We start from the raw sequence: 26,747 nt of genomic DNA, 5'->3' as shown, positions 1-26,747 counted from the left end.
TACTGGCCGTGGGTTTTTCATATATTGCTTTGATTGTATTGAGGAATGTTCCTTCCATACCCAGTTTGCTTAGAGTTTTCATCATGAAAGGGTGTTGTATTTTATCAAATGCTTTCTCTGCATCTATTGAGAGAATCATATGGTTTTTCTTCTGCAGTCTGTTAATGTGGTGTATCATGTTGATTGTTTTGCGAACATTGAACCATCCCTGCATACCAGGGATAAATCCCACTTGGTCTGGGTGGATGATCTTTCTGATGTGTTGTTGCATTCTATTGGCCAGGATTTTATTGAGTATTTTTGCATCTATGTTCATCAGGGATATTGGGCTGTAATTTTCTTTCAATGATGCATCTTTTCCCGGCTTAGGAATTAAGGCGATGGTGGCTTCATAGAAAGAATTTGGGAGGATTCCCTCTTTTTCAATTGCTTTGAATAGTTTGAGAAGAATTGGAGTTAGTTCTTTAAACATCTGGTAGAATTCAGCAGTGAATCCATCTGGTCCTGGGCTTTTCTTTGTTGGGAGGGCCTTTATTACTGTTTCAATTTCTGTCTCAGTTATGGGTCTGTTTAGGTTTTCTATGTCTTCCTGGCTCAATTTAGGTAGGTTGTATGTGTCCAAGAATCTGTCCATTTCTGATAGATTTCCCTGTTTGCTGGCATACAAGTCCTTGTAGTAATTCTGATGATTCTTTTTATTTCTGTGGTGTCTGTTGTTACGTTTCCATTTTCATCTCTGATCCTATTGATTTGGGTCTTTTCTCTTCTTTTTTTAGTTAGTTGGGCCAATGGGGTGTCAATTTTGTTTACTTTTTCAAAAAACCAGCTCCTTGTTTGGCTGATTTTTTTGTAATGTTTTTTTTTTATTCAATCCTGTTGATTTCTTCTTTGATTTTAATTATTTCTCTTCTCCTACTGGGTTTGGGTTTGGTTTGCTGCATATTTTCTAGATCCTTGAGATGACTTGAAAGCTCATCTATTTGGTGCCTTTCCAATTTCTTGATGTAGGCACCTATTGATATAAACTTTCCTCTTAACACTGCTTTTGTTGTATCCCATAGGTTTTGGTATGTTGTGCTGTTATCCTCATTTACTTCCAGAAAATTTTTGATTTCTGTTTTAATTGCTTCTATGACCCATTGTTCATTCAGGAGCATGTTGTTCAATCGCCTCCAGGGTTTCCCGAGTTGCTAATTTCCAATTTCATTCCTTTGTGGTCTGAGAAGCTGCATGGTATGATTCTAATTCTTTTGAATTTGCTGAGACTTGCTTTATGGCCTAGTATGTGGTCAATCCTAGAGAAGGTTCCATGTACTGCTGAGAAGAATGTAAAGTCCTTAGATGTAGGATGAAATGTTCTGTAGATATCTGTTAGATACATTTGGGCTATAGTGTCATTTAAATCTACTGTCTCCTTGTTCATCTTCTGTCCTGTTGATCTGTCTATCTCTGAGAGTGGAGTATTGAAGTCCCCCAGTACTATTATATTGGGGTCTAAGTCTCCCTTTAAGTCCCTTAACAAGTCTTTTAAATAAGCTGGTGCCCTGTAATTAGGTGCATATACATTGATAATCATTATATCTTCCTGTTGAATGGATCTCTTAAGCATTAAATAGTGCCCCTCTTTGTCTCTCCTAACAGTTTTTGTGGTAAAGTTTATGTTGTCTGATATTAAGATGGCTACGCCCGCTCTTTTTTCATTTCTGTTGGCGTGGTATATATTTTTCCAGCCTTTCACTTTCAGTCTGTATGCATCATTGTTGGAAAGATGAGTTTCTTGTAAGCAGCAAAAAGATGGGTTTTGTTCCTTAACCCAATCTGCCAATCGGTGTCTTTTAACTGGACAGTTCAAGCCATTAACATTCACTGTGACTATTGAGAAGGAGTAACTTTGCCCTGTCATTTGCCAAAGATTTTTTCTAATATATGGTTTGAGACTCCTGTGATCTTTTGCTGTGAGGTTTCCTTCCTTTATCTTCTTTCATATTGGTGACCATGTTTCTGTGTTTCTGTATGTAACACATCTTTAAGCATCTTTTGCAGGGCTGGACGAGTGGCGACAAATTCTTTCAATTTCTGTTTGCTGTGAAAGGTCTTTATTTCACCTTCATTCACAAATGAGAGCTTTGCAGGATATAATATTCTGGGCTGGCAGTTTTTCTCTCTTAGTACCTGGGCTATATCTCGCCATTCTCTCCTAGCTTGTAGGGTTTCTGAAGAGAAGTCAGCTGTGAGTCTAATTGGAGATCCTCTGAGAGTAATCTGGCGTTTCTCTCTTGCACATTTTCGGATCTTTTCTTTGTGTTTCACTGTGGTGAGTTTGATTACGACGTGTCGTGGTGAGGATCTCTTTTGATCATGTTTATTAGGGGTTCTATGAGCTTCCTGTACTAGGATGTCTCTGTCCTTCTCCAAACCTGGGAAATTTTCTGCTAGTATCTCACTAAAAAGGCCTTCTAATCCTTTCTCCCTCTCCATGCCTTCAGGAACTCCTAGAACCCGAATGTTGGGTTTTTTAATAGTATCCTGTAGATTCCTGACAGAATTTTTTAGATTTCTGATTTCTTCTTCTTTTCTTTGATTTGACTGTTTCCTTTCCTGTTCTCTGTCTTCTAATTCCGATATTCTCTCTTCTGCTTCACCCATTCTGTTTTTAAGGCCCTCTAATGTGTTTGTCATTTGATCTATTGAGTTCTTCATTTCATTGTGGTTTTTTGTCACTATCACAGTTTCATGTTCTACTAGTTGTTTCATTTCATTTTGATTCCTCCTTAATATTTCATATTTTCACGAGAGAGATTTTCTATCTTGTCCATTAAGGATTTCTGTAGTTCAAGAATTTGTTTTTGAGAACTTCTTATTGTTCTTATCAATTTTTTGAGATCTGCTTCTTGCATTTCCTCTATTTCTTCATCTTCATAATCTTGCATTGGGGTGTATTGTTCATTTGGAGGCATCATAGTGTCTTCCTTGCTCTTGTTACCTCGGCTTCTACGTTTGTTGTTTGGCATGTTAGAGATAATTTATGGTTTTTTTTGTTTGTTTGTTTGTTTGTTTGTTTTTGCTGTGGTGTTTTTTTCTCGTTATACTATGCCTCTAAGTGGGCTGTCTGCTTTGATGGATCCTTAGAGGCTGTGATGGGTGTGGCCAGAGAGCTCCACTTGATTCTTTGAATTTAAGGCTGTGCAAAAAGCGACTCACCCAGATTGTTCTCTCCCTTGCTCCTTGCTGGATCGCTCGCTCTCTCTCTCTTTTTTTTTTTTTTTTTTTTTTGACTCAGTTGGGAAGTAATACGGCACAGGTGAGTGGAATTGAGGGTAGTTGAAATCTGGCCTCTCTGAGTATTCGTTTGATCTACCCCTGGGACCACACAAAGAGTTTATGCAGCCCTCAATGTGTTCTCAAGTTTCACCAAAGTTCCAAAGTTACTGAGTTTGTGGTGGCGCTTTAGATATGTAAAATGGCGCCTGCTCTTTGTTTTGCTCAGTGAGTGAATAGAGAGGCCTCTGCTTTTCCCCCCAATGTCTCGGGTTTGTGATGCCTTTGTCTTACCTTCTGTTCGTTCCCACGCTGGCGAGATTCTGCGGCTCGTCTCCCACGGTTGGGTTTCCACGCGGTGGGCTCCCTGTAGGTCCTCTGTGTCACATCCACTAGATCTGGAAGCGTTTCCTCTGCAGTTTTTTTCTTGAGTCTTTTCCTGAGGCTTTCTGTTGTAAAGATGATGATATGCTTAACTTGTGCACAGTGCGTGCCGCCGCGTGGCACGGGGCGACCTGGCGCGTCCCGCTGGCTCACAAGTCTCACTTGGAACCCGCTGCTTTTCCTCCCGGGCTTTCACAGAGCCCCGCTTCTGGCAACACCCGGCTTTGGGGGTACACTGAGCTCCGGGGCGCTGTCCCCTCCAGTGCCATTGACGCGCCAGTGCTCTGTGGGCTGAGGCGAGACGGGGCCGGTGAGCGCGGCATGCGGGCTGCAGGCGCTGCACTTCACGGGTCTGGGAGCCGGGACTGGAAGAGGAGGCGAAAGTGAGAGCGGAGAAACGGAGAGAGTTTGACAATTTCTTGAAAAATTACCTTATGGCTTAGCAGTTCTACTCCTATATTTATATCAATAAGAATTGGAAACACATTTCTACATAAAAACTTACCTGTGAATATCCATAGCAACTACAAAGTGGAAACAAGTCAAACGTCCATCAGCAAATGAATGGATACACAAAATATATTGCCATATAATGGAATATTATTTCACCAATAAAAAGCACTGAAGTACTGATACATTTTTTTTTTTAAGATTGATTTATTTATTTGAAAGGCAGAGTTGCAGAGGCAGAGAGAAAGAGAGAGAGAGAGAGAAAGTAAGTCTTCTGTCTACTGGTTCACTCCCCAAATGGCTGCAATAGCTGGAGGCACGCCAATCCAAAGCCAGGATCCTGAAGCCTCTTCCAGGTCTCCCACACGGGTGCAGGGTCCCAAACACTTTGGCCATCCTCCACCGCTTCCCCAGGCCATAGCAGAGAGCCAGATTGGACAGATTGGAAGTGGAGCAGCTGGGACTCAAACCAGTGCCCACATGGGATGTGGCAGTGCTACACCACAGAGCGCTGGCCCTTGATTTATTTTCAAGATGGATGACCTTGAAAAATATCAGAAAGCCGGACCCCAAAAGCCATCTAATATATGATTCCATTTATGTGAAATATCCTGAATAGGAAATGAAAGGAGACAGAAAGTAGATTAGTTGTTGCTAGGGGCTAGTGGAAGGTGAAGTACAGAGAGAATAGTGAATTTGGGGTTTCTTTCTTTCTTTCTTTTTTTATTTGACAGGTAGAGTTAGAGACAGAGACAGAGAGAAAGGTCTTTCTTCCATTGGTTCACTCTCCTAATGGCCGCTATGGCCAGTGCTGCACCGATCCAAAGCCAGGAGCCATGTGCTTCCTCCCAGTCTCCCATGCGGGTGCAGGGACCCAAGCATTTGGGCCATCCTCTGCTGCCCTCCTGGGCCACAGCAGAGAGCTGGACTGGAAGAGGATCAACCGGGACTAGTACCCAGCGCCCCAACCGGGACTAGAACCTGGGGTGCCAGCGCCGCAGGCAGAGGATTAGCCAAGTGAGCCATGGCGCCAGCCCCTGGGGTTTCTTTTTCAGGTGATGAAAATGTTTCAAGTTAAAAGGTTGGCGATGGTTGTATTTTGCAAACACACTAAAAAACCAGCATAAACTGTATACCTTAAATGAGTAGATTTTATGATAATATGGGCTATTAGTATAATATTTATATAATATATTATTCCATAATATATTCCATAATTATTCCATAATATAATAATATGCAATATGTTTCAAAATAATTTTGAAATGTTTTACATGCAAGGGATTTTTTCCATTTTGAAATAGTGCTCATTAGGTATTTGCCTTAATAATGTCCTTTTTGTTTCCTTTTATAGGAATTTATCATGGCATCCTGCATTGACAACTGAAAGTAAAATGCGAATTCCACATTCTCATGCATTTATTGATATGACTGAAGATTTTACAGCAGGTGAGTTGCATAAAATGTGGACTGTGTGTTTCCTAGATTCTGGTAGCCAGTGTTCTATTTCCTACTTCTGTAAGATCACCTTTTTAGTTTGCACATTTGAAGGTACTGCAGAATTTTGTGGAAAATGTATATTATGAAATAATTATGGGGACCTGCATGGTGGCACAGTGCTTTAAGCTACTGCCTGAGATGCCAGCATCCCATATGAACACCATTTCGAGACCTGGCTGCTCCATTCTTATCCAGCACCCTGCTAATGGCCTAGAAAAGCAGCAGGAGATTGGCCAAGTGTTTGGGCTCTTGTCACCCATGTGGAAGACCTGGATGGAGTTCCAGGCTCTTGGCTTTTGCCTGGCCCAGTCTTTCTTTTCTGTCTGTATCCTCTCTCGGTAACTCTGCCTTTCAAATAAATAAGTAATTTTTTTTTTTTAAAGAAATTGTGGATGTATTTCAAAACATTTTGGGTCAAAATATACTTTAGTTTTAGTTTTCCGTGAACTTTCTGAAGTCCCCTTGCATAAGTGAGGACATGCCTTTCTGTGCTTTACTTATTTCATTTCATATTATGTCCTCCAGTTTCATCTAAGAGGCCACAAATGACATAATTTCATTCTTTTCTAGAACCAAATAATGTTCCATGCTGTATGGATATCACATTTCCTTTTTCCATTCATTAATTAATAAATATAGTTAATTCTATATCTATCTATTGTGAATAATTCTCCAATAAACATATAACAGCTAATGTCCTTTTCAACTCATGATTTTAATACCTTTAGATATATACTCAATGGTGCAGTGTTGGTCATATAATAGTTTTATCTCTAGTTTTTTTTAAGGAATCTCTGTGCTATTTTCTATAATGATTATACTAATTTACATTCCTACCAACAATGTATAAGTGTTCCCCTTTCTCTGTATCCTTAAAAACATTTTTAATTTTTTGTCGTTACTATAATGCCCATTCTAACTAGAGTGAGATAGTGCCTTGTTTGGTTTTGAATTACATTTTCCTGATGATTTGTATGATTTGAGCATTTTTTCATATGCTTATTTGCCATTTTTCTATCCTGATGAGAAATGTCTTTTCATGTCATTCAGCTGTTTTTAAAGTGGGTTATTTGTTGCTGTTGATTTGTTTGAGCTCTTTATATGTCCTAGAAATTAATCTACTTTCAGATGGTTTGCAGATTTTTGTGTCATTCTGTAGATTATCTCTTACTCTGTTTACTTTGCTGTAAGAAGCTTTTTAATTTGGTATAATCTTATTGGTCAAGCATTTTATATGGTAAGAAATAAGGGTCTAGTTTCTTTCTTCTGTATATGAATGACAGTTTAATGAGCACTATTTATTGAACAGACTTTCTTTTATCCATTACATATACTTGGTACCCCAAAATCAGTTGGCTGTAAATAATGATATTCATTTCTGGGTTTTATGTTATGTTCCATTGGTCTATTTCTGTTTTTAAAGCCAATATAATGCTGCTTTGATTACTATAACTATGTATTATATTTCGAAGTCAGATGTTATAATGTTACCAGCTTTGTTCTTCTCAGGATTGCATTGACTACTCAAATTTTTTTGTTGGTGACGTATGAATTTTATGATTTTTGTTTGATTTTAGTTTAATGAAGAATATCATTAGTATTTTGATAGACATTGTACTATATCTGTATATTGCTTTGGGTAGTATGGACATTTTCACAATATTAATTCTTCCAGTCTATGACGTAAAAGATCTTTCCATTTTTGGGTGTCTTCTTCAATTTCTTTTATCAGTGTTCTGTACTTTTTGTAGAGATCATTTACTTCCTCGCTTATATTTATTCTATGCCTTTTTTAGGATTTTTTGGTAGCTACTGTGAATTGTGCTGATTTTTGAATGTTGATTTTATATCCTCCCCCTTGCTGAGTTTTTTTTTTTTTAGTTAATTCTTACATTATTTTGTTTTTGTTTGTTTTTCTATATAAAATTGTCAGTTACAAATAAGGATTGTTTGACCTCTTCCTTAACTGTCTGAGTACCCCTTAATTTCTTTGTCTTATCTAATTGCTTTGGCTAAGACTTCTAATACAGAATTGAGTTTGAATGGTAAAAGTAGACACCTATGTATTGTTCTTGATCTTAGAGAAAACAATTTCATTTCTCCCCACTTGGTATGATGTAGACTTTCAGTTTTTCATCTCCAGCCTCTATTGTGTTACGTAAATTACTTTTGTACCTATTTTTTAAGGTTTTTTATCATGAATGAATTTTATGGAATGCTTTTTCTGTATCTCATTACATGATTGTGTGGTTTTGATCCTTCATTCTGTTAATGTTATGTATTATTGTATAGTGCTATGTATTACTGATTTAAATGTGGTTACTCATCCTTGAATCCCTGGAATATGTCCCACTTGATTGTGGTGGATAACCTTATTTATGTGCTCTTTGATTTGATTGGCAAATATTTTGTTGAGATATTTTGCAACTGTTTTCAGAATGGGATATTGTTCTGTGATTTTCTTTGCTCGCTATGTCCTTGTCTGGTTTTGGTATGAGACTACTCCTACTCTGTAGAATAAGGGTTTTTTTTAAATTTTTATTTAATAAATGTAAATTTCCAAAGTACAACTTTTGAATTATAGAGGGTCTTCCCCCCCATTACCTCCCTCCCACCCAAAACCATCCCATCTCCCACTCCCTCTCCCATCCCATTCTTCATATGATTCATTTTCAATTATCTTTATATACAGAAAATCAATTTAGTATATATTAAGTAAAGATTTCAACAGACACACCAAATATAGAGTACTGTTTGGGCAGTAATTTTATCATTAATTCGCATAGTATAACACATTAAGGACAGAGGTCCTACATGGGGAGCCAGTGCACAGTGACTCCCATTGTTGATTTAACAATTGACTCTCTTATTTATGATATCAGTAATCACTCGAGGCTCTTGTCATGAGCTGCCAAGGCTATGGAAGCCTCTTGAGTTCACCAACTCTGAACTTATGTAGACAAGGCCATATTCAAAGTGGAAGTTCTCTCCTCCCTTGAGAGAAAGGTACTGCCTTCTTTGATGGCCCGTTCTTTCCACTGGGATCTCACAGAGATCTTTAATTTAGGTCATTTTTTTTTTTTCTTTTTGCCTCAATGTCTTGGCTTTCCAAGCCTTAGAAACTCTCATGGGCTCTTTTGCCAGATCCAAATTCCTTAAGGGCTGATTCTGAGGCCAGAGTGCTGTTTAGGACATTTGCCATTCTATGAGTCTGCTGCGTATCCATGTAGGATCATTCTCTCCTTTTTAACTCGATGAATTATTTGCAGACACTGGTCTTATTTTTGTAATCCCTTTGACACTTAATCCTATCTTTTTGATCAATTATGAACTGAAACTTATCACTTTAACAAGTAAGATGGCATTGGTACATGCCACCTTGATGGTATTGAATTGGAATCCCCTGGCGCGTTTCTAGCTCTACCATTAGGTCTGAGTGAGCATGTGGCGAACTGTACATCTCCTCCCTCTCTTATTCCCACTCTTATATTTAACAAGGATCACTTTTTAGTTAAATGTCAACGACTAAGAATTAGTGTTAATTAAAGAGTTCAACCAATGGTATTAAGTAGAACAAAAAAAAATACTAAAAGGAATAAAATAGTATGTTATTCCTCGACATTCAGGACAAGGGCTGATAAGTCATTGTTTCTTATAGTATCCATTTCACTTCAACAGGTTTCCTTTTAGGTGCTCAGTTGTCACCCATCAGAGAGAACATACGATATTTGTCCCTTTGGGACTGGCTTATTTCAATCAGCGTGATGTTTTCCAGATTTCTTAATTTTGTTGCAAATGACCACATTTCATTCTTTTTTACTGCTGTATAGTTTTGTAGAATAAGTTTGAAAGCTTCCCTCCTTTTCAATGCAATGGTATAGTTTGGAGGAAAAAAAAAAAAAAGCTACTTTAAAACTAGGGTAAAATCAGTTCCTTGGCTTTTCTTTGTTAATCATCTGTTGATGAAAGCTTCCATCTTGCTGCTCATTATTGGTCTGTTGAGGCTGTCCATACCCCATGGTTCCAGTTTGGAGATTATACTTGTCCAGAAATTTATCCATTTCTTCTTAGTTTGGTTATTTGTTAGCTTATGCTTATTCATTATCAGTTGTAGTGTCTCTCCTTTTAAAATTTATTTAGATCTTTCTTTTTTTCTATATTAATCTACATAGAAATTTGTCAATTTCCTTTCTTTTCAACATCATCTCTTAATTTTATCTATGCTTTACTTTTTTTTTCTTTTTCATATATTTCCCTGTTTCTTCTACTGTCTTTGTTATTTCTCTTTCTACTAATTTGGGTTTTGGTTTGTTTTTTACCTGCTTGAGTTGCAGCATTGTATTGTTTATTTGAAATCTATTTTTTTTTTTATGTAGGCTGTTATTGCTATAAACTTCACTTTTAGTACTGTATTTACTGTATCTTACAGGTTTTGGTATGTTCTTATTTCCTTTTTATTTGTTTCAAGCTTTTTATTTCTCTTCTGATTTCTTCAGTGTTCATGGGCATGTGTAATTTCCATACATTTATTCAATTTCTAAAGTTCTTGTGATTGATTTCTAGTTTAGTCCACTGTGGCCTGAGAAGATATTATGCACTTATTTCATTTTTTTTGTTTGACATTTGTTTATTGACCTAATATACAGTTTATCCTAGAGAATGTTCCATGTGTTGATGAGAAGTATATATTTGTAGCTGTTGGATGGAGTATCCTTTAATCTGTTCAGTATTTGGTATAGTGTAATTTAATTCCAATACTTCTTTACTGATTTTTTTTCTGAATGATGTATCCATTAATAAAAGTGCATTATTGTATTACAGTCTACCTCTGCTTTTAGATCTAATAATGTTTTATATAAATGAGTACTTCAGTATTGGATATATATATAATTGATACTCTTACCATTATGTGGTGACCATCTCTGTCTCCTTTTTAAATACTTGATTTAGATTTCTTTCTTTTAATCTAAGTTTGGCTACCCTTATTAGTTTTTGGTTTCTAGGTGTTTGGCATATCTTTTTCTATCCCTTTACTTTTATTTTATGTGCATCTGTGTTGGCAAAATGAATTTCTTGTTTAGGTTATTGTTTTTTAATCCATTTGTTCAGTCTGTATCTTTTAATTGAGGAATTTAATCCCTCTACATTTATGTTTATCATTGATAAGCAAAAGCATACTCTGAATTGTTTGCTTTCCGTATAGCAGTTAAGACACCACTGGGATACCCACATTCCCTATCAGAGTCCCTGGCTTCAAATCCTGCCTTAACTCGCAGTTCCAACTTCCTGCTAATGCACACCTAGAGAGACAGCATTTGATGGCTCAACTGCTTGGGTCCCTGCTGCCCATGTGGAAGACCTGGATTGAGGTCCCAACTCCTGGCTTCAGCCTGGCCATGTTGTTGTTCATCTTTGTGGTTTGAAAGTTTTCAGTCTTGATAAGAATTGATTGCCCTCTTTTTCTTTTTTTCTCTGCTCTGTTTGTACTTTCACGTGTTTTCATGTTGGTAGCTGTTGGTTCAGTTCTGATGTAAGACTTGTTTAAGCATTTCTTGAAGAACTAGTCTGGTGATGATGAATCCCCTTCAGCTTTCTTTTGCTAGTCTTTCATTTGTTATGGAAAGTCCTATCTCATTTCTGAAGGATAGTTTTGCTGGCTGTAGTATTCTTTTTTTTTTTCTTTAGTAAATATAAATTTCCAAATTACAGTTTATGGATTACAGTGGCTTCCCCCCACCATAATTACCCTCCCATTCACACCCCTCCCATCTCCCGCTCCCTCTTCCATTCCATTCACATCAAGATTCATTTTCAATTATCTTTATATACAGAAGATCAATTTAGTATATATTAAGTAATGATTTCATCAGTCTGCACCCACACAGAAACACAAAGTGTAAAATACTGTTTCAGTACTAGTTATAGCATTACTTCACATTGGACAACACGTTAAGGACAGAGATCCCACATGAGGCGTAAGTACACAGTGACTCCTGTTGTTGAATTAACAATTTGACACTCTTGTTTATGGCGTCAGTAATCTCCCTAGGCTCTAGTCATGAGTTGCCAAGGCTATGGAAGCCTTTTGAATTTGCTGACTGTGATCTTATTCCGACAGGGTCATAGTCAAAGTGGAAGTTCTCTCCTCCCTTCAGAGAAAGGTACCTCCTTCTTTGATGGCCCCGTTTTTTCCACTGGGATCTCACTCACAGAGATCTTTCATTTAGGTTTTGTTTTGTTTTGTTTTGTTTTGATTTTTGCAAGAGTGTCTTGGCTTTCCATGCCTACAATACTCTCATGGGCTCTTCAGCCAGATCCGAATGCCTTAAGGGCTGATTCTGAGGCCAGAGTGCTGTTTAGGACATCTGCCATTCTATGAGTCTGCTGTGTACCAATGCCATCTCACTAGTCCAAGTGATCAATTTCAGTTCACAATTGATCACACTGATAGGTCTAAGAGTCAAAGGGATCACACAAACAAGACTAGTGTCTGCTAATACTAACTGATAGAATAAAAAAGGGAGAGAACAATCCATCATGTAGTATTCTTTTTTAAAAAGATGTATTTATTTGAAAGGTTGAAAAGCAGAGTTACAGCCAGAGAGAAAGAGCGAGTGAGAGAGGGAGAGAGGCAGATACCTTGCATCTGCTGTATCACTCCAAATGGCCACTATGATCAGGACTTTGCCAAGCTGAAGCTGAGGAGCCTGGAACTCCATACAGTTCTCTAATACGAGTAGCAGGGGCCCAAAGGTTTGGACCATCTTCTGCTTTTCTGGGCAAATTAGTGGGGAGCTAGATCAGAAGTGGAACAGCCAGTATTCAAACCAGTACTCATGTGGGATGCTGGTGTCAGAAGGTGGCTTAATCAACTGAGCCACAATGCTGCTCCCATCTGTAGTATTCTTAACTGGTCTATTTTTTTTTTTTTTCCCATGACATTGCGTATTTCATTCCATTCTCTCCTGGCCTCTAATATTTTCCAAGAAGTCTGCTGTTAACCTAATGGGGTTTCCTTTATAAGTGTCTTCATAGTTGTCTCTTTCTATTTTTAGAATTCTCCAAAAATATTTTATATTTTTGATAGCTTGATAATAATATGCATCTGAGAGAATCTTTGGTGGTTGAAGATTCTGGGTATGAGAGGGCACATTGTGTCCTCTACACTAGTGTTGAAAGGGCCTGCAAGGTTTCAGGGTTTTCCATAAATGCCTGAGGAGTATGTGGCACAAGTGGACTGCCAAGGGCCTCTGTTTATCCTTTCCCACCAAACCAAGTCCCTTGAGAGAAGGACTGGCACATGTTGTGTGCTTAGTTCCCTACTTTATATAGCCATCATCAGTGGTTTGCAATGTCTCATCCTGTGCACAATTTTTGGCCTTACCTCCTATTTAAAACTTAAATGATATGAAATTTAATAATAAGAAAATGTAAATTTGTATTTACATGTAAGTTTAATAAGAAAATTTCAAAAGGTTTCTAAATTTGTGTTATGAAAATTTCTCAACATTTATTTTTTATGTGAAAGGCAGAGTGAGAGAGACAGAGACAGAGATCTTCATCCACTGATTCACTCCCTAAACTCCCTCAAGAGCCAGAGCTTAGTCAGGCCAAAGTGTGGAGCCAGGAACTCCACCTAGGTTTCCCACGAGAGTGGCAGGAGCTCAGGTACTCAAGGCATCATCTGCTGCCTCCTGTTGGTTTGAAGCTGGGCCAGAAGCACAGAGTAGCTAGGACTTGAACTACTGATAGGGGATGTGGTTGTCCCAAGGGGCAGCTTAACCCACTGTGCCACAGTGCCCACCCCTATTATGAAAAACCTTAAACATACAGAATTAGAAAGAATATAGGCATATTTACTCATCACCTAGTGTTAGCATTATAAATACATATCCAGTCTTATTTCCCCTGGACACCCACCTACAAGTCCTTTCCATCCCAGAAAATTTTCAGATCCCAAGTGTATAATCTAATTTGTGGATGCTTTAATCTTTGTTTCTAAATGAGGTAGACTTTTACATTTGTAACCACCAAAATCTTTTTTAAACCATAAAAAAATTAATAATTAACAATAATTTCTTAATATTATCAGCTATCTAGTCACTATTCAAAACACCACAGCTTGTACACCAGGAGGTAAACAAGATCCATAGGGACATAGAAAATATGTCAATTTGTGCTGTAGAATTTCTTACTCTGAATTTTTTCTGATTGTACCCATGTTGCTAACATGTTACTCTGTCCCTATATTTCCTCTGACCCAGAAGTTATATTTGGCACCTTGGTGAGAATCAGACCTGGTTGGGGTGGGGCAGGGTTAAGAACTTCCTAGGTTTCACTGTGTGTTTCAGCTGGTTAGGGGACACAATAATTTAAGTTCTCTTTCTTTTATGATGTTAAAATTGATCAGCAGCTTCAGTTTTCCTCAGCATGGGTAATGGACTCTAATGTACTCCCATGGTTGTATGAGCTCTGATGATCATTATCCAAACCTGTTATTTCAGTAGAAGGTATAAATTTGTGACACATTAAATCTATAAGTTTTGTGCATATTTCATTAGTTGAATTTTCTGTAGAAAAAGAAACTTGCATCATCATCACTTTAGTCATCTGAAGTACTGTTGTGACAGGCAAGATAAATGCTCCATTTTTTTCCCCCTCTCCTTTTTACCTGGTTATTTACCAACATGATCTGATTTTGCAATGACATTTTTATATAGTATACTAACTACAAATAAGAAAGCAGGCTTGGAGGTTGCTGAAAGTAGTAAAAGTTCTTTTAAGTGTTTACTAGGAGAAGATGACAAGTGTAGCTGTGATATGTGGCAGAATGAATTAAGTGTTTATTAGTTACAAACTGGAATATACTAAGGGGAAGAGATTGGGGAGGGTAAGGTAGGAGGAGGAACTGTTTTTTGGACCATAAAGCCCTACACTCTTGAGCTAAGAATTTGGCCACATGAAAATATGGTGGTGATTTATGTAATTCTCATTGTCCATAGTTTACTTGTTCCTTTAAGCTATATAAAACTTTTCCAAACAATAAGCCCTAGAAAAAATTCTTGAAATAAGTGTGGCAGCCTAGACATATAATTTAAAAAAATGAATTCTCATTAGCAAGTAATTTTTAATCCTTCATTACAGTTTCTCTTGTTCCTTTTTTATATATAATTAACAAAATGATTTGGCTTTTAATGACTCTTATCCAGTGTTTGGTTGTGACATAATTTATTTAATCCTTCTTTGGAATACTTATTCCCAGTTTTTTGTTTTTATTTACCATACATAAGGCTCTGATGCCTTATTTTCTGCACATCTCTCAAACATTCCTCCAAGAGTGTTCCTGGAAGTGAAATAAATGATTAAAGAAATGGAATCATTTTTAAGGAGATGAAACAGTACTGTATGGCCCTGCAGAAGGGCTTATGAGTGTGCTCATTTCTGCTGCCTTTGCCAACGTGACGCATTAACTTTTTTAAATGATTGACAATTGGAAGAATTAAAAATGATATTTCATTATTTTAATATGTAGTTCTCAGATTATAATTGAAATAGACTTTGTTAATATGTAAGTTGATCATTTCTGTACTTTTCTTTTATGAATTTCTGTTTTCTCTTGTTGATTGCTAGCTCTTCCTAAATTCTCTAGTTTAATGTTCCATTATTCTTTCACCCAAAAGAATTTTATACAACCACTGGCAATTCTAATTCATGTCTATCACAGTTTTCGAAACAATCTTCAAAGATGTAACTTATTTCATACTCTGTAAGTTATTTTGTATGGTAATCTGATCACAGTAGTCTGATGATGTCATTCACTTCAATAATCCATTTTAAGAAAATGAAGTCTAGCTTTTATTTGCTTAGCCCATCCTCCAAGCACAGCAGAAATGGCCATTTATCACTAAGATTAGCTCTGATACATTCCTTTATTAGCCATATCATCTGTTCACCTCTTATAATAACTAGTAGCCCTCTGCCTTCAGAAAACAAAGGCAAAATACCAGAATCCAGGTCCTTGTCTGACAGTGCAATCTATCTCGAAAGCCCAGTTGACAATTAATTTACATATTAGTGCCTGAGGTCCTGTGGCTAATTTAACTCTTTTGATATTTTTTATTTGGGAAAATTTGATTTTTAGATAAAAATGGGTTTGGGACATGGGATATACAGGAACTCAATCTACATGTTTCCCCCATGGGCAGCAGAGACCCAATTATTTGGTTCATCACCTGCTGGCTTCTCTGGTATGCTTTAGCAGGAAGCTAGAATCAGGTATAGAACCTGAACTTAAACCCTGGCATTCCATCGTGGATTGTGGGCATACTACATGATATCTTAATCCCTAGGCCAGATACCCATCTTAGTTTTTTGCACAAGGGGAATTATGTGAGTATTTAATTGTTATTCTTTCTAATTCAAATGTGTTGGCATATTAGCACATACAGATTGACCCAGTTTGTTAAATAGATTGATTATATACCATTATATAGACATACTATAATTAGTAGACATTTGTATGTAATTCTTCTTTTTTTACAACAGTACTTAAACATTTATACATACCTACATCTACATTCTCCAGCAAACATAGGCATATTAATTATTGCTAATAGTTAATATGATTTGGCCGGCGCCATGGCTTAACAGGCTAATCCTCCGCCTTGCGGCACCGGCACATTGAGTTCAAGTCCCAGTTGGGGTGCCGGATTCTATCCCGGTTGCCCCTCTTCCAGGCCAGCTCTCTGCTATGGCCCGGGAAGGCAGTGGAGGATGGCCCAAGTCCTTGGGCCCTGCACCCACATGGGAGACCAGGAGAAGCACCTGGCTCCTGGCTTTGGATCAGCGCGATGTGCTGTCCACAGCGGCCATTGGAGGGTGAACCAACGGCAAAAAGGAAGACCTTTCTCTCTGTCTCTCTCTCTCTCACTATCCACTCTGCCTGTCAAAAAAAAGAAAAAAGAAAAAGAAAGAAATAGTTAAGCTATACATAAGAATAGATTCCAGTGAAAAAGGAATGTTTGTAAATGCAAATAAAGCTCCTAAAACAAAAAAAAATAGTTAATATGTTTTACTATGAAACTTAAAAACACTACTAGTCGAACAATACCCTATACCTTGTGCAGTTGTGTGAGTGCAGCCTGTTGAAATCCTTGCTTAGTATATACTAAGTTGATCTTCAGTATATGAAGGTAATTGAAAATGAAACTCGATGAAGGGCAGGATGGGAGAGGGAGTGGCAGAGGGGAGGGCCACGGGAGGGAGGGAAGTTGTGGGGGGGGGAGTCACAACAATACAAAAGTTGCACTTTGTAAATTCACATTTATTAAATAAAAAATAATAACTATATAATAACTATATAACAAACAAAAAAAAGAAAAAAAAGAACTTAATACTTTACCCTTTTAGTATTTTTTATGTTCTACTTAAAACTATTGGTTGAACTCTGTAATTAATACACAATTATTCTCTAGACCCTGTCTAGCGTACTTGGGCCTCATTCCTTTGTAATCATAACCTCTACTCTACCTCCAATGGCTCTACTCCCAACCTGTGTGTACTGATGGTCCTCTTCCCCACTTAATGCTGTATAATTGTTCAAACCTGGTAAATGCCACTCTTAGGATCATTGGTTACTATCCTCACTCTGTCTTTTATGACCTTGTCTAAATATGATCAGAGTCGGCAAACTTGGGAGGCTTCCATAGCCTTTTCAACTCATGACGACAGCCTAGGGTGGTTACTGGCGCCATAAACTAGAGTGTCAATTTGTTGGGTCAACAACAGGAGCCACTGTGCACTTGATCCTCATGTGGGATCTCTGTCCTTAATGTGCTGTACATTGTGATTTAATGCTATAACTAGTACTCAAACAGTATGTTTCACTTTGTGTTTCTATGTGGGTGCAAACTGTTGAAATCTTTATACTAAATTGATCTTCTGTATATAAAGAGAATTGAAAATGAATCTTGATGCAAATGGAAGGGGAGAGTGAGCGGGAGAGGGGAGGGTTGCGGGTGGGAAGGAATTTATGGGAGGGGGAGCCATTGTAATCCATAAGCTGTACACTGGAAATTTATATTCATTAAATAAAAGTTAAAAAAAAATTTAAAAAAATTAAAAAATACACAATTATTCTTAGGTGTTTAATTAATGCTATAGCTAGTACTCAAATAGTATTTTACACTTTGTGTTTCTGTGTGGGTGCAAACTGTTGAAATCTTTACTTAATATATGCTAAATTGATCTTCTGTATATAAAGATAATCGAAAATTAATCTTGATGTGAATGGAAGAGGAGGGGGGTGAGAGAGGGGAGTGTTGTGGGTGGGAGGGAAGGTATGTGGGGGAGAGCTATTGTAATCCATAAGCTATACTTTGGAAATTTATGTTCATTAAATAAAATTTAAAAAATAAAAAAAAAGGTTAAAAGAAGATAAAGAATAAACAATACCAAACAGAGAATTAAAACTTTTATTTTAAAATCTTTTTTTAAAAACTTTTATTTAGTAAATATAAATTTCCAAAGTACAGTTTATGGATTACAATGGCTTCCCCCCCTCCATAATTACCCTCCCACTCACACCCCTCCCATCTCCCGCTCCCTCTTCCATTCCATTCACATCAAGATTCATTTTCAATTATCTTTATATACAGAAGATCAATTTAGTATATATTAAGTAATGATTTCATCAGTCTGCACCCACACAGAAACACAAAGTGTAAAATACTGTTTCAGTACTAGTTATAGCATTACTTCACATTGGACAACACGTTAAGGACAGAGATCCCACATGAGGCGTAAGTACACAGTGACTCCTGTTGTTGAATTAACAATTTGACACTCTTGTTTATGGCGTCGGTAATCTCCCTAGGCTCTAGTCATGAGTTGCCAAGGCTATGGAAGCCTTTTGAATTTGCTGACTGTGATCTTATTCTGACAGGGTCATAGTCAAAGTGGAAGTTCTCTCCTCCCTTCAGAGAAAGGTACCTCCTTCTTTGATGGCCCCGTTCTTTCCACTGGGATCTCACTCACAGAGATCTTTCATTTAGGTTTTGTTTTGTTTTGTTTTGTTTTGATTTTTGCAAGAGTGTCTTGGCTTTCCATGCCTACAATACTCTCATGGGCTCTTCAGCCAGATCCGAATGCCTTAAGGGCTGATTCTGAGGCCAGAGTGCTGTTTAGGACATCTGCCATTCTATGAGTCTGCTGTATATCCTGCTTCCCATGTTGGATCATTCTCTCCCGTTTTTATTCTATCAGTTAGTGTTAGCAGACACTAGTCTTGTTTGTGTGATCCCTTTGACTCTTAGACCTATCAGTGTGATCAATTGTGACTGAAATTGATCACTTGGACTAGTGAGATGGCATTAGTACATGCAACCTTGATGGGGTTGTATTGGAATCCCCTGGCACATTTCTAACTCCACCATTTGGGGCAAGTCTGATTGAGCATGTCCCAAATTGTACATCTCCTCTCTCTCTTATTCTCCCTCTTTTTTTTTTTTATTTTTTTTTATTTTTTTTTTGACAGGCAGAGTTGACAGTGAGAGAGAGACAGAGAGAAAGGTCTTCCTTTTGCCGTTGGTTCACCCTCCAATGGCCGCCGCGGTAGCGCGCTGCGGCCGGCGCACCGCGCTGATCCGATGGCAGGAGCCAGGCGCTTCTCCCGGTCTCCCATGGGGTGCAGGGCCCAAGCACTTGGGCCATCCTCCACTGCACTCCCTGGCCACAGCAGAGAGCTGGCCTGGAAGAGGGGCAACCGGGACAGGATCGGTGCCCTGACCGGGACTAGAACCCGGTGTGCCGGCGCCGCAAGGCGGAGGATTAGCCTACTGAGCCGCGGCGCCGGCCTCTTATTCTCACTCTTATATCCAACAGGGATCACTCTTCAGCTAAATCCAAAAACCCAAGAATAATTGTGTGTTAACCACAGAGCTCAATCAATAGTATTAACCAGAACAAAAAAAAAAAAAAATACTAAAAGGGATAAAGTATTAAATTGTACATCAACAGTCAAGTCACTGTTTCTCATAGTGTCTATTTCACTTCAACAGGTCTCCTTTTTGTGCTCAGTTAGTTGTCAGCGATCAGGGAGAACATATGATATTTGTCCCTTTGGGACTGGCTTAATTCACTCAGCATGATGTGTTCCAGATTCTTCCATTTTGTTGCAAATGAGTGGATTTCATTGTTTTTGACTGCTGTATAGTATTCTATAGAGTACATGTCCCATAATTTCTTTATCCAGTCTACTGTTGATGGGCATTTGGGTTGATTCCAGGTCTTAGCTATTGTGAATTGAGCTGCAATAAACATTAAGGTGCAGACAACTTATTTGTTTGCCAATTTAATTTCCTTTGGGTAAATTCCAAGGAGTGGGATGGCTGGGTTGTATGGTAGGGTTATATTCAGGTGTCTGAGGAATCAAAAACATTACAAAAAATCAGCCAAACGAGGAGCTTGGTTTTTGAAAAAATAAACAAAATTGACACCCCATTGGCCCAACTAACTAAAAAAAGAAGAGAAAAGACCCAAATCAATAAAATCAGAGATGAAAAAGGAAACATAACAACAGACACCACAGAAATAAAAAGAATCATCAGAATTACTACAAGGACTTGTATGCCAGCAAACAGGGAAATCTATCAGAAATGGATAGATTTCTGGACACATGCAACCTACCTAAATTGAACCAGGAAGACATAGAAAACCTAAAGAGACCCGTAACTGAGATAGAAATTGAAACAGTAATAAAGACCCTCCCAACAAAGAAAAGCCCAGGACCAGATGGATTCACTGCTGAATTCTACCAGACATTTAAAGAAGAACTAACTCTAATTCTTTTCAAATTATTCAAAGCAATCAAAAAAGAAGGAATCCTCCCAAATTCTTTCTATGAAGCCAGAATCGCCTTAATTCCTAAGCCAGGGAAAGATGCATCATTGAAAGAAAATTACAGCCCAATATCCCTGATGAACATAGATGCAAAAATACTCAATAAAATCCTGGCCAATAGAATGCAAAAACACATCAGAAAGACCATCCACCCCGACCAAGTGGGATTTATCCCTGGTATGCAGGGATGGTTCAACATTCGCAAAACAATCAACATGATACACCACATTAACAGACTGCAGAAGAAAAACCATATGATTCTCTCAATAGATGCAGAGAGAGAATTTGGTAAAATACAACACCCTTTCATGATGAAAACTCTAAGCAAACTGGGTATGGAAGGAACATTCCTCAATACAATCAAAGCAATTTATGAAACACCCACGGCCAGTATCCTAAAGAATGGGGTAAAGTTGGAAGCATTTCCACTGAGATCTGGTACCAGACAGGGATGCCCACTCTCACCACTGCTATTCAATATAGTTCTGGAAGTTTTAGCCAGAGCTATTAGGCAAGAAAAGAAATTAAAGAGATACAAATTGGGAAGGAAGAACTCAAACTATCCCTCTTTGCAGATGATACGATTCTTTATTTAGGGGATCCAAAGAACTCTACTAAGAGACTATTGGAACTCATAGAAGAGTTTGGCAAAGTAGCAGGATATAAAATCAATGCACAAAAATCAACAGCCTTTGTATACACAGGCAATGCCACGGCTAAGGAAGAACTTCTAAGATCAATCCCATTCACCATAGCTACAAAAACAATCAAATACCTTGGAATAAACTTAACCAAGAACGTTAAAGATCTCTACAATGAGATTTACAAAATCTTAAAGAGAGAAATAGAGGAGGATACCAAAAAATGGAAAAATCTTCCATGCTCATGGATTGGAAGAATCAATCTCATCAAAATGTAAATTCTCCCAAAATCTAATAACTATTCCTTTTTTCCTTCAGACCCTGTACCAATTTACATTAGTACAAATAGTGTATAGAAGCACTCAGTCTTGCCTCCATTTAGTATTTTCTATGTTTTTTTAGTTGTACACTAATTATTTATAGGTTATTCAGACATCCAGAAAAGTAGATAAAATACTTGGTGTTTTAAATGTTCATATTTTTATCAGTTTCATAGTGAAAAATGCCTTGTCTTGATGTATGTTTCTTAAGTTCTATTGTTTTTTTTTTTAATTTTTTTTTATTTATTTATTTTTATTTTTGACAGGCAGAGTGGACAGTGAGAGAGAGACAGAGAGAAAGGTCTTCCTTTTGCCGTTGGTTCACCCTCCAATGGCCGCCGCGGTAGCGCGCACCGCGCTGCTCCGATGGCAGGAGCCAGGTGCCTCTCCTGGTCTCCCATGGGGTGCAGGGCCCAAGGACTTGGGCCATCCTCCACTGCACTCCCTGGCCACAGCAGAGAGCTGGCCTGGAAGAGGGGCAACCGGGACAGGATCGGTGCCCCGACCGGGACTAGAACCCAGTGTGCCGGCGCCGCAAGGCGGAGGATTAGCCTGTTGAGCCACGGCGCCGGCCAAGTTCTATTGTTAATATTAAATAGCTTTTTATATACTTAGTGGCCATTTATTATTCTTTTTCTTGGAATTGCCTGTTCATATGAATATTCTTTGCCCATTTTTTATTAGACTTTTTCTTTTTGAAAAAATTCATTTATAAAAAGATTTGTGTTTTAATTAGCCCTACTTTCTCTGTGCATATATACATATCTTTGTTCTATAACTTTTTACTTTGTACAAAGTATTATTTTGGGGGCCATATAGAATTGTTAAATACTTACTAACCAGAATTATCTTTCATGTCATTATAGGTCTTTTTTTATGTCATTCATGGCAGAAAAATGCCATTGCATGTAAGATTTTTGAAAACAAGTTTGTTTTTTTTTTTTAATTTTTAAAATTTATTTAAAAGTCTGAGAGAAAGATCTTCCATTTGTTGGTTCACTTCCTAAAAACCAGTAACAGCAGCCAAAGCTAGGAGCCAAGAGTTCAATTCATTTCTCCCACATGGGTGGCAGGGACCAAAGCACTTGAGCCATCACCTGTCTCCCAGGGTGCATGTTAACAAGAAACTAGAACTGCAAGTAGAGCAAGTAGTCCAATGTGGGGTATGGGTGACTTACTCTGCCAAACATGTTTTTACATTAAAATCATTGGTACTGTTGGATTTTCAGATTGAGATTATGGTCATATCCTTAGATATTCACCCCTTTGTCTTGGTAGCACTGAGGAATTCTTATTTCACAGCACTGGCCTATTTAGGCCTCTTCTCTGACAGCCAAGCCTTGCCTGTCTGGGTAGCCTTATATCTTGGCTTGAATTCTTTCTGCCTGTCATCTAAAGCAAAATTTGTTCAGACTTCCAGGTTTTGCTTTTAATATGTAAAGAGAATTGTAAGAATTTAAGAATCTTTTTTCATTCTCAGCAGAACATGTACTTTTTTTTTTTTTTCTTATTGGAGACTCAGAACTGCTGTTCTGGAAGTCAAAGCTGAATGCTGACTCTTTTTGCAGTCCTGCTGTAAGTGATCTTTCCCTGGGCCAGCGTTCTGAATGAGTCATCTGAGTACTCCTCAGATTCATGAGTTCAAAGTGATTTTTTTGAAAACTGTAAGACATTGTTTATCTTTTTCACTCTTATTACTTCACAAGTGTCAGTGGAGTTCTCCGGAGACTTCACATTATATAATGACTTTACCCCTGTGTCATCTTGTGCATGTGCTTATATGTTCTATATTTTTTGCAGTGTATCATTTTTAATATGGCGAATCTCAATAGGTATTTCTCACATAAACAAAAGTTCTCTATGGGGTGCTCTGTAATTTCTTTTTTTTTTTTTTTTTAACATTGATTTATTTATTTGAAAGAGTTACACAGAGAGGGAAGGAGAGGCAGAGAGAGAGAGAGAGAGAGAGAGGTCTTCCCTCCATTCTTTCACTCCCCAGTTGTCCACAACAGCCAGAGCTGCACCAATCCAAATCCAGGAGCCAGAAGCTTCCTCTGGGTCTCCCATGCAGGTGCAGGGGCCCAAAAACTTGGGCCATCTTCTACCACTTTCCCAGGCCATTACAGAGAGCTGGATCGGAAGTGGAGCAGCCAGGACGCAAACCAGCACTCATGTGGGGTGCCAGCACTGCAGGAGAAGGCTTTACTGCTATGCCACAGCGCCAGCCCCTGTAATTTCTAAGAGTGTAAAGAGGTCCTGATCCAAAATTTGTCCTGCACTAGGCAAATGTATGCCTCTGATTGACCAGTGTCATTGTATGAGCTAACAAGAAAGAATAATATAATATTCTTGATACATACATCACACAAAGATATGATCTTGGCTATGACAAGTAGGATAGATTACCATAGTCATTTTAAGTATTTCTCCTGTCTCTTGTTCCTGTCTGTACAGTTGTGTTGGTTCTGGTATATATCCCTGAGATGTAGCCAAATAAAGGAACTGAGAGGCTGGTATGTGGAAATAAAAAATATAACCCTTAACTCATTTTTCTTATTGGGTTATTGGGTTTCTTATTGGGTTATTTGTCTATTTATTTTACAAAAGTAGAAAGATACCGATTTACAAGGCTTTAGCCATGAACTTATTGGTCAGGCCAAGCGTCTGTTTACTTTCAGAATGTGAGAGCTCACACTCAGAATCTGTCCAGAGTCACTTTTTTGTGCATGGCAAATGGTGCCTGTTAGGCACTTAAAAGGGCAAGTTTTGGCCGGCGCCGCAGCTCAATAGGCCAATCCTCTGCCTAGCGGCACCGGCACACCAGGTTCTACTCCCGGTCGGGGCACCGGATTCTATCTCGGTTGCTCCTCTTCCAGGCCAGCTCTCTGCTGTGGCCCAGGAGTGCAATGGAGGATGGCCCAAGTGCCTGGGTCCTGCACCCCATGGGAGACCAGGAGAAGCACCTGGCTCCTGCCTTCGGATCAGTGCGGTGCGCCTGCTACAGTGCACCGGCCGCAGCGGCCATTGGAGGGTGAAGCAACGGCAAAAGGAAGACCTTTCTCTCTGTATCTCTCTCTCACTGTCCACTCTGCCTGTCAAAAATAAATAAATAAATAAATAAAATAAAAAGGGCAAGTTTTATCATTAATCAAGGGAAACATGGCTTGACAACTTGCTTACTATCTCAATCCTCAGAATTATTTACTAACCTTCTAGACTGCCTGATATTGTGCTGGGAACCCTGGGTTCAAATATGAAAAACAAGATCCTTGGACCCAAGTGACAATATAGTATGAATCTCAAGGATGCTATTACAGCAAGGGATTATGCTATTCATTCTGTATCCAGAACTTTATACTTGATTTCTAAGCACACTTATTTATGTCTTAAATATTTTTAAATATAGCAGAATTTCAGACCCAGGTGCTCATTGATATTCAATATCATTTGTTTATAATGCATTTGGGGGAAAAATAGACAATTCTTATATTGCTTGCCTGCATACTCTTTGTGATTCCTTGGCTTTAAGCATCATCTGCATGCTAACACTGAAGGCAAATAAACTGATGTAACTCCAGACTGGACTTCCTGGAAGCTCTGGAGTCACATATCCAACTGCCTAACAGGCATCTCAACCTCTACATCTATGTCTGACAGACATTGCAGACCAGGTTTCCTAAACTGCATCCCAGAGTTTTCCTCTAAAACCTCCTCACACATAATCTTCCCATATCACTAAAGGACAGCTCCATCCTTCCAGATCTTTTGTCAAAACATTGGCATTCTAGCCACCTCTTTTTATCACACCCATTATCAAATCTATTAGGAAATTGTATTCATTGGACCTTCAAAATATATCCATACCCCACTCCCATCCCTTCTCATCACTTACCATGTAACTATCGGCTATCTGTAACTATCATCGTTTTTCATCTAAATTGTTCATTTTTGTCCTTCTGCAATCTGTTTTTAGCACATGAGCTGCTTTATTCCCTTAGGAACATAAATTGGGGCAGGCAGTGTGGCACAGAAGGTAAAGCCACCACTTGGAAAATGGACATCTGATATGAGAGTGCCAGTTGGATCTTGCTACTCTGCTTCCAATCCAGTTTCCCTGAGGTCCTGGTACCCACATCAGATACCTAACTGGAGTACCTGGCTCCTGGCTTCAGCCTGGCCCAGCTGTGGCTGTTGCAATTATTTGGGAAGTGAACTACTGGGTGGAAGGTGTCTCTGTTTCTTTTTTCTTTCTCTCTACCCCCCACCCCGTCTTGCTCGCTCTCTCTCTTTCTCTATCTGCCTCTCTCTTTCTCACATACACACACTCTGCCTTTCAAAGAAATAAATAAATCTTAAAACAATTTTTTGATAAAAATGTAAATCAGGTTGTATCACTCTTCCCAAAATCTCCCAATGGCTTCTTCACTCCATTTAGAAAACTGCAAAATACTCAAAATGGCCTGCTAAGCCCCACATCTTAGCCACTCATTACCTCTGGCTCCTTCAATTTTATTTTCCACTTGATATCTTACGCCAGGCACACTAGCATCCTTGTTCAATAAACAGTAAAGTCAGAGTCTCATCATGCGGTTTGTGGTGGGTAACTACTTTTTCTGCCTGGAATATTATTCCTCCCGTCATGGATATCCCCTCCTTCAAGTGATTCCTCTAAATATATTTCACGTCCTCTTTGTCTTTATTCAAGTGCTGTCTTTCTTCTCAGTGAGGCCTACTGTATTTGAAATTGTTACTTTTAAGCTCTCTACTTTGCCCTTGCTCTGATTTAGTTTTTCTCCAAACCCTTGCACCTGCTAACGAATTATATTCTCGTTATCTTTATTATATCTTCCCATACTGGAATGTAAATTCTAGGAGGGCAGGCTTTTGTTCATTGTCATTTCTTCTGTGCCTAGAATAGTGTCTGGCACCGAATATTGATTTAATAGTTATCTGTAAAATACTCATATTTTTGGCAACATGACCAATCTCAAGACAGCCAGTGTATTTTTACGTGATCAAAATGCCCCTAATTGGTATGCCTCTTTTAACTAGAGATTTAACAGCTTAAAAAAAAAAAAAAAAAAAAAAAAGGAGCTCTTGATTAAATCAGTGTGTGCGAAAGTTCGAGCATGCATTATTTAATGGGCTTTCTTTTAAAATTTCCATAGGGGATTTCTCAGAAATATAAACAAAGCTTAGACTCTTTGGCTATAGGTTTTTTATCTAAGAAGATATAGAAACAATGGAAACATTTTCCCAGTATTTTGTTCATTTTTCTAAAAATACAGATTAAACC

General features: G+C 38.3%; 1 protein-coding gene across 1 annotated transcript in view; it reads left to right on the top strand.

Moving 5' to 3' along the window:
• The window catches only part of ITFG1 (integrin alpha FG-GAP repeat containing 1), a 267,258-nt gene that overhangs the window by 28,228 nt on the left and 212,283 nt on the right, over window positions 1-26,747 (top strand). Inside the window, exon 6 of the mRNA XM_062177430.1 lies at window positions 5,447-5,541. Coding sequence (XP_062033414.1) covers window positions 5,447-5,541 — 95 coding nt within the window. The remainder of the gene's footprint in view (window positions 1-5,446; window positions 5,542-26,747) is intronic.

Source organism: Lepus europaeus, chromosome 19 (assembly GCF_033115175.1).
Source record: "Lepus europaeus isolate LE1 chromosome 19, mLepTim1.pri, whole genome shotgun sequence".
Taxonomy (NCBI): Eukaryota; Metazoa; Chordata; class Mammalia; order Lagomorpha; family Leporidae; genus Lepus; species Lepus europaeus.
Note: the sequence above shows the minus strand (reverse complement) of the source record. Positions and strands in the feature narration are given on the sequence as shown.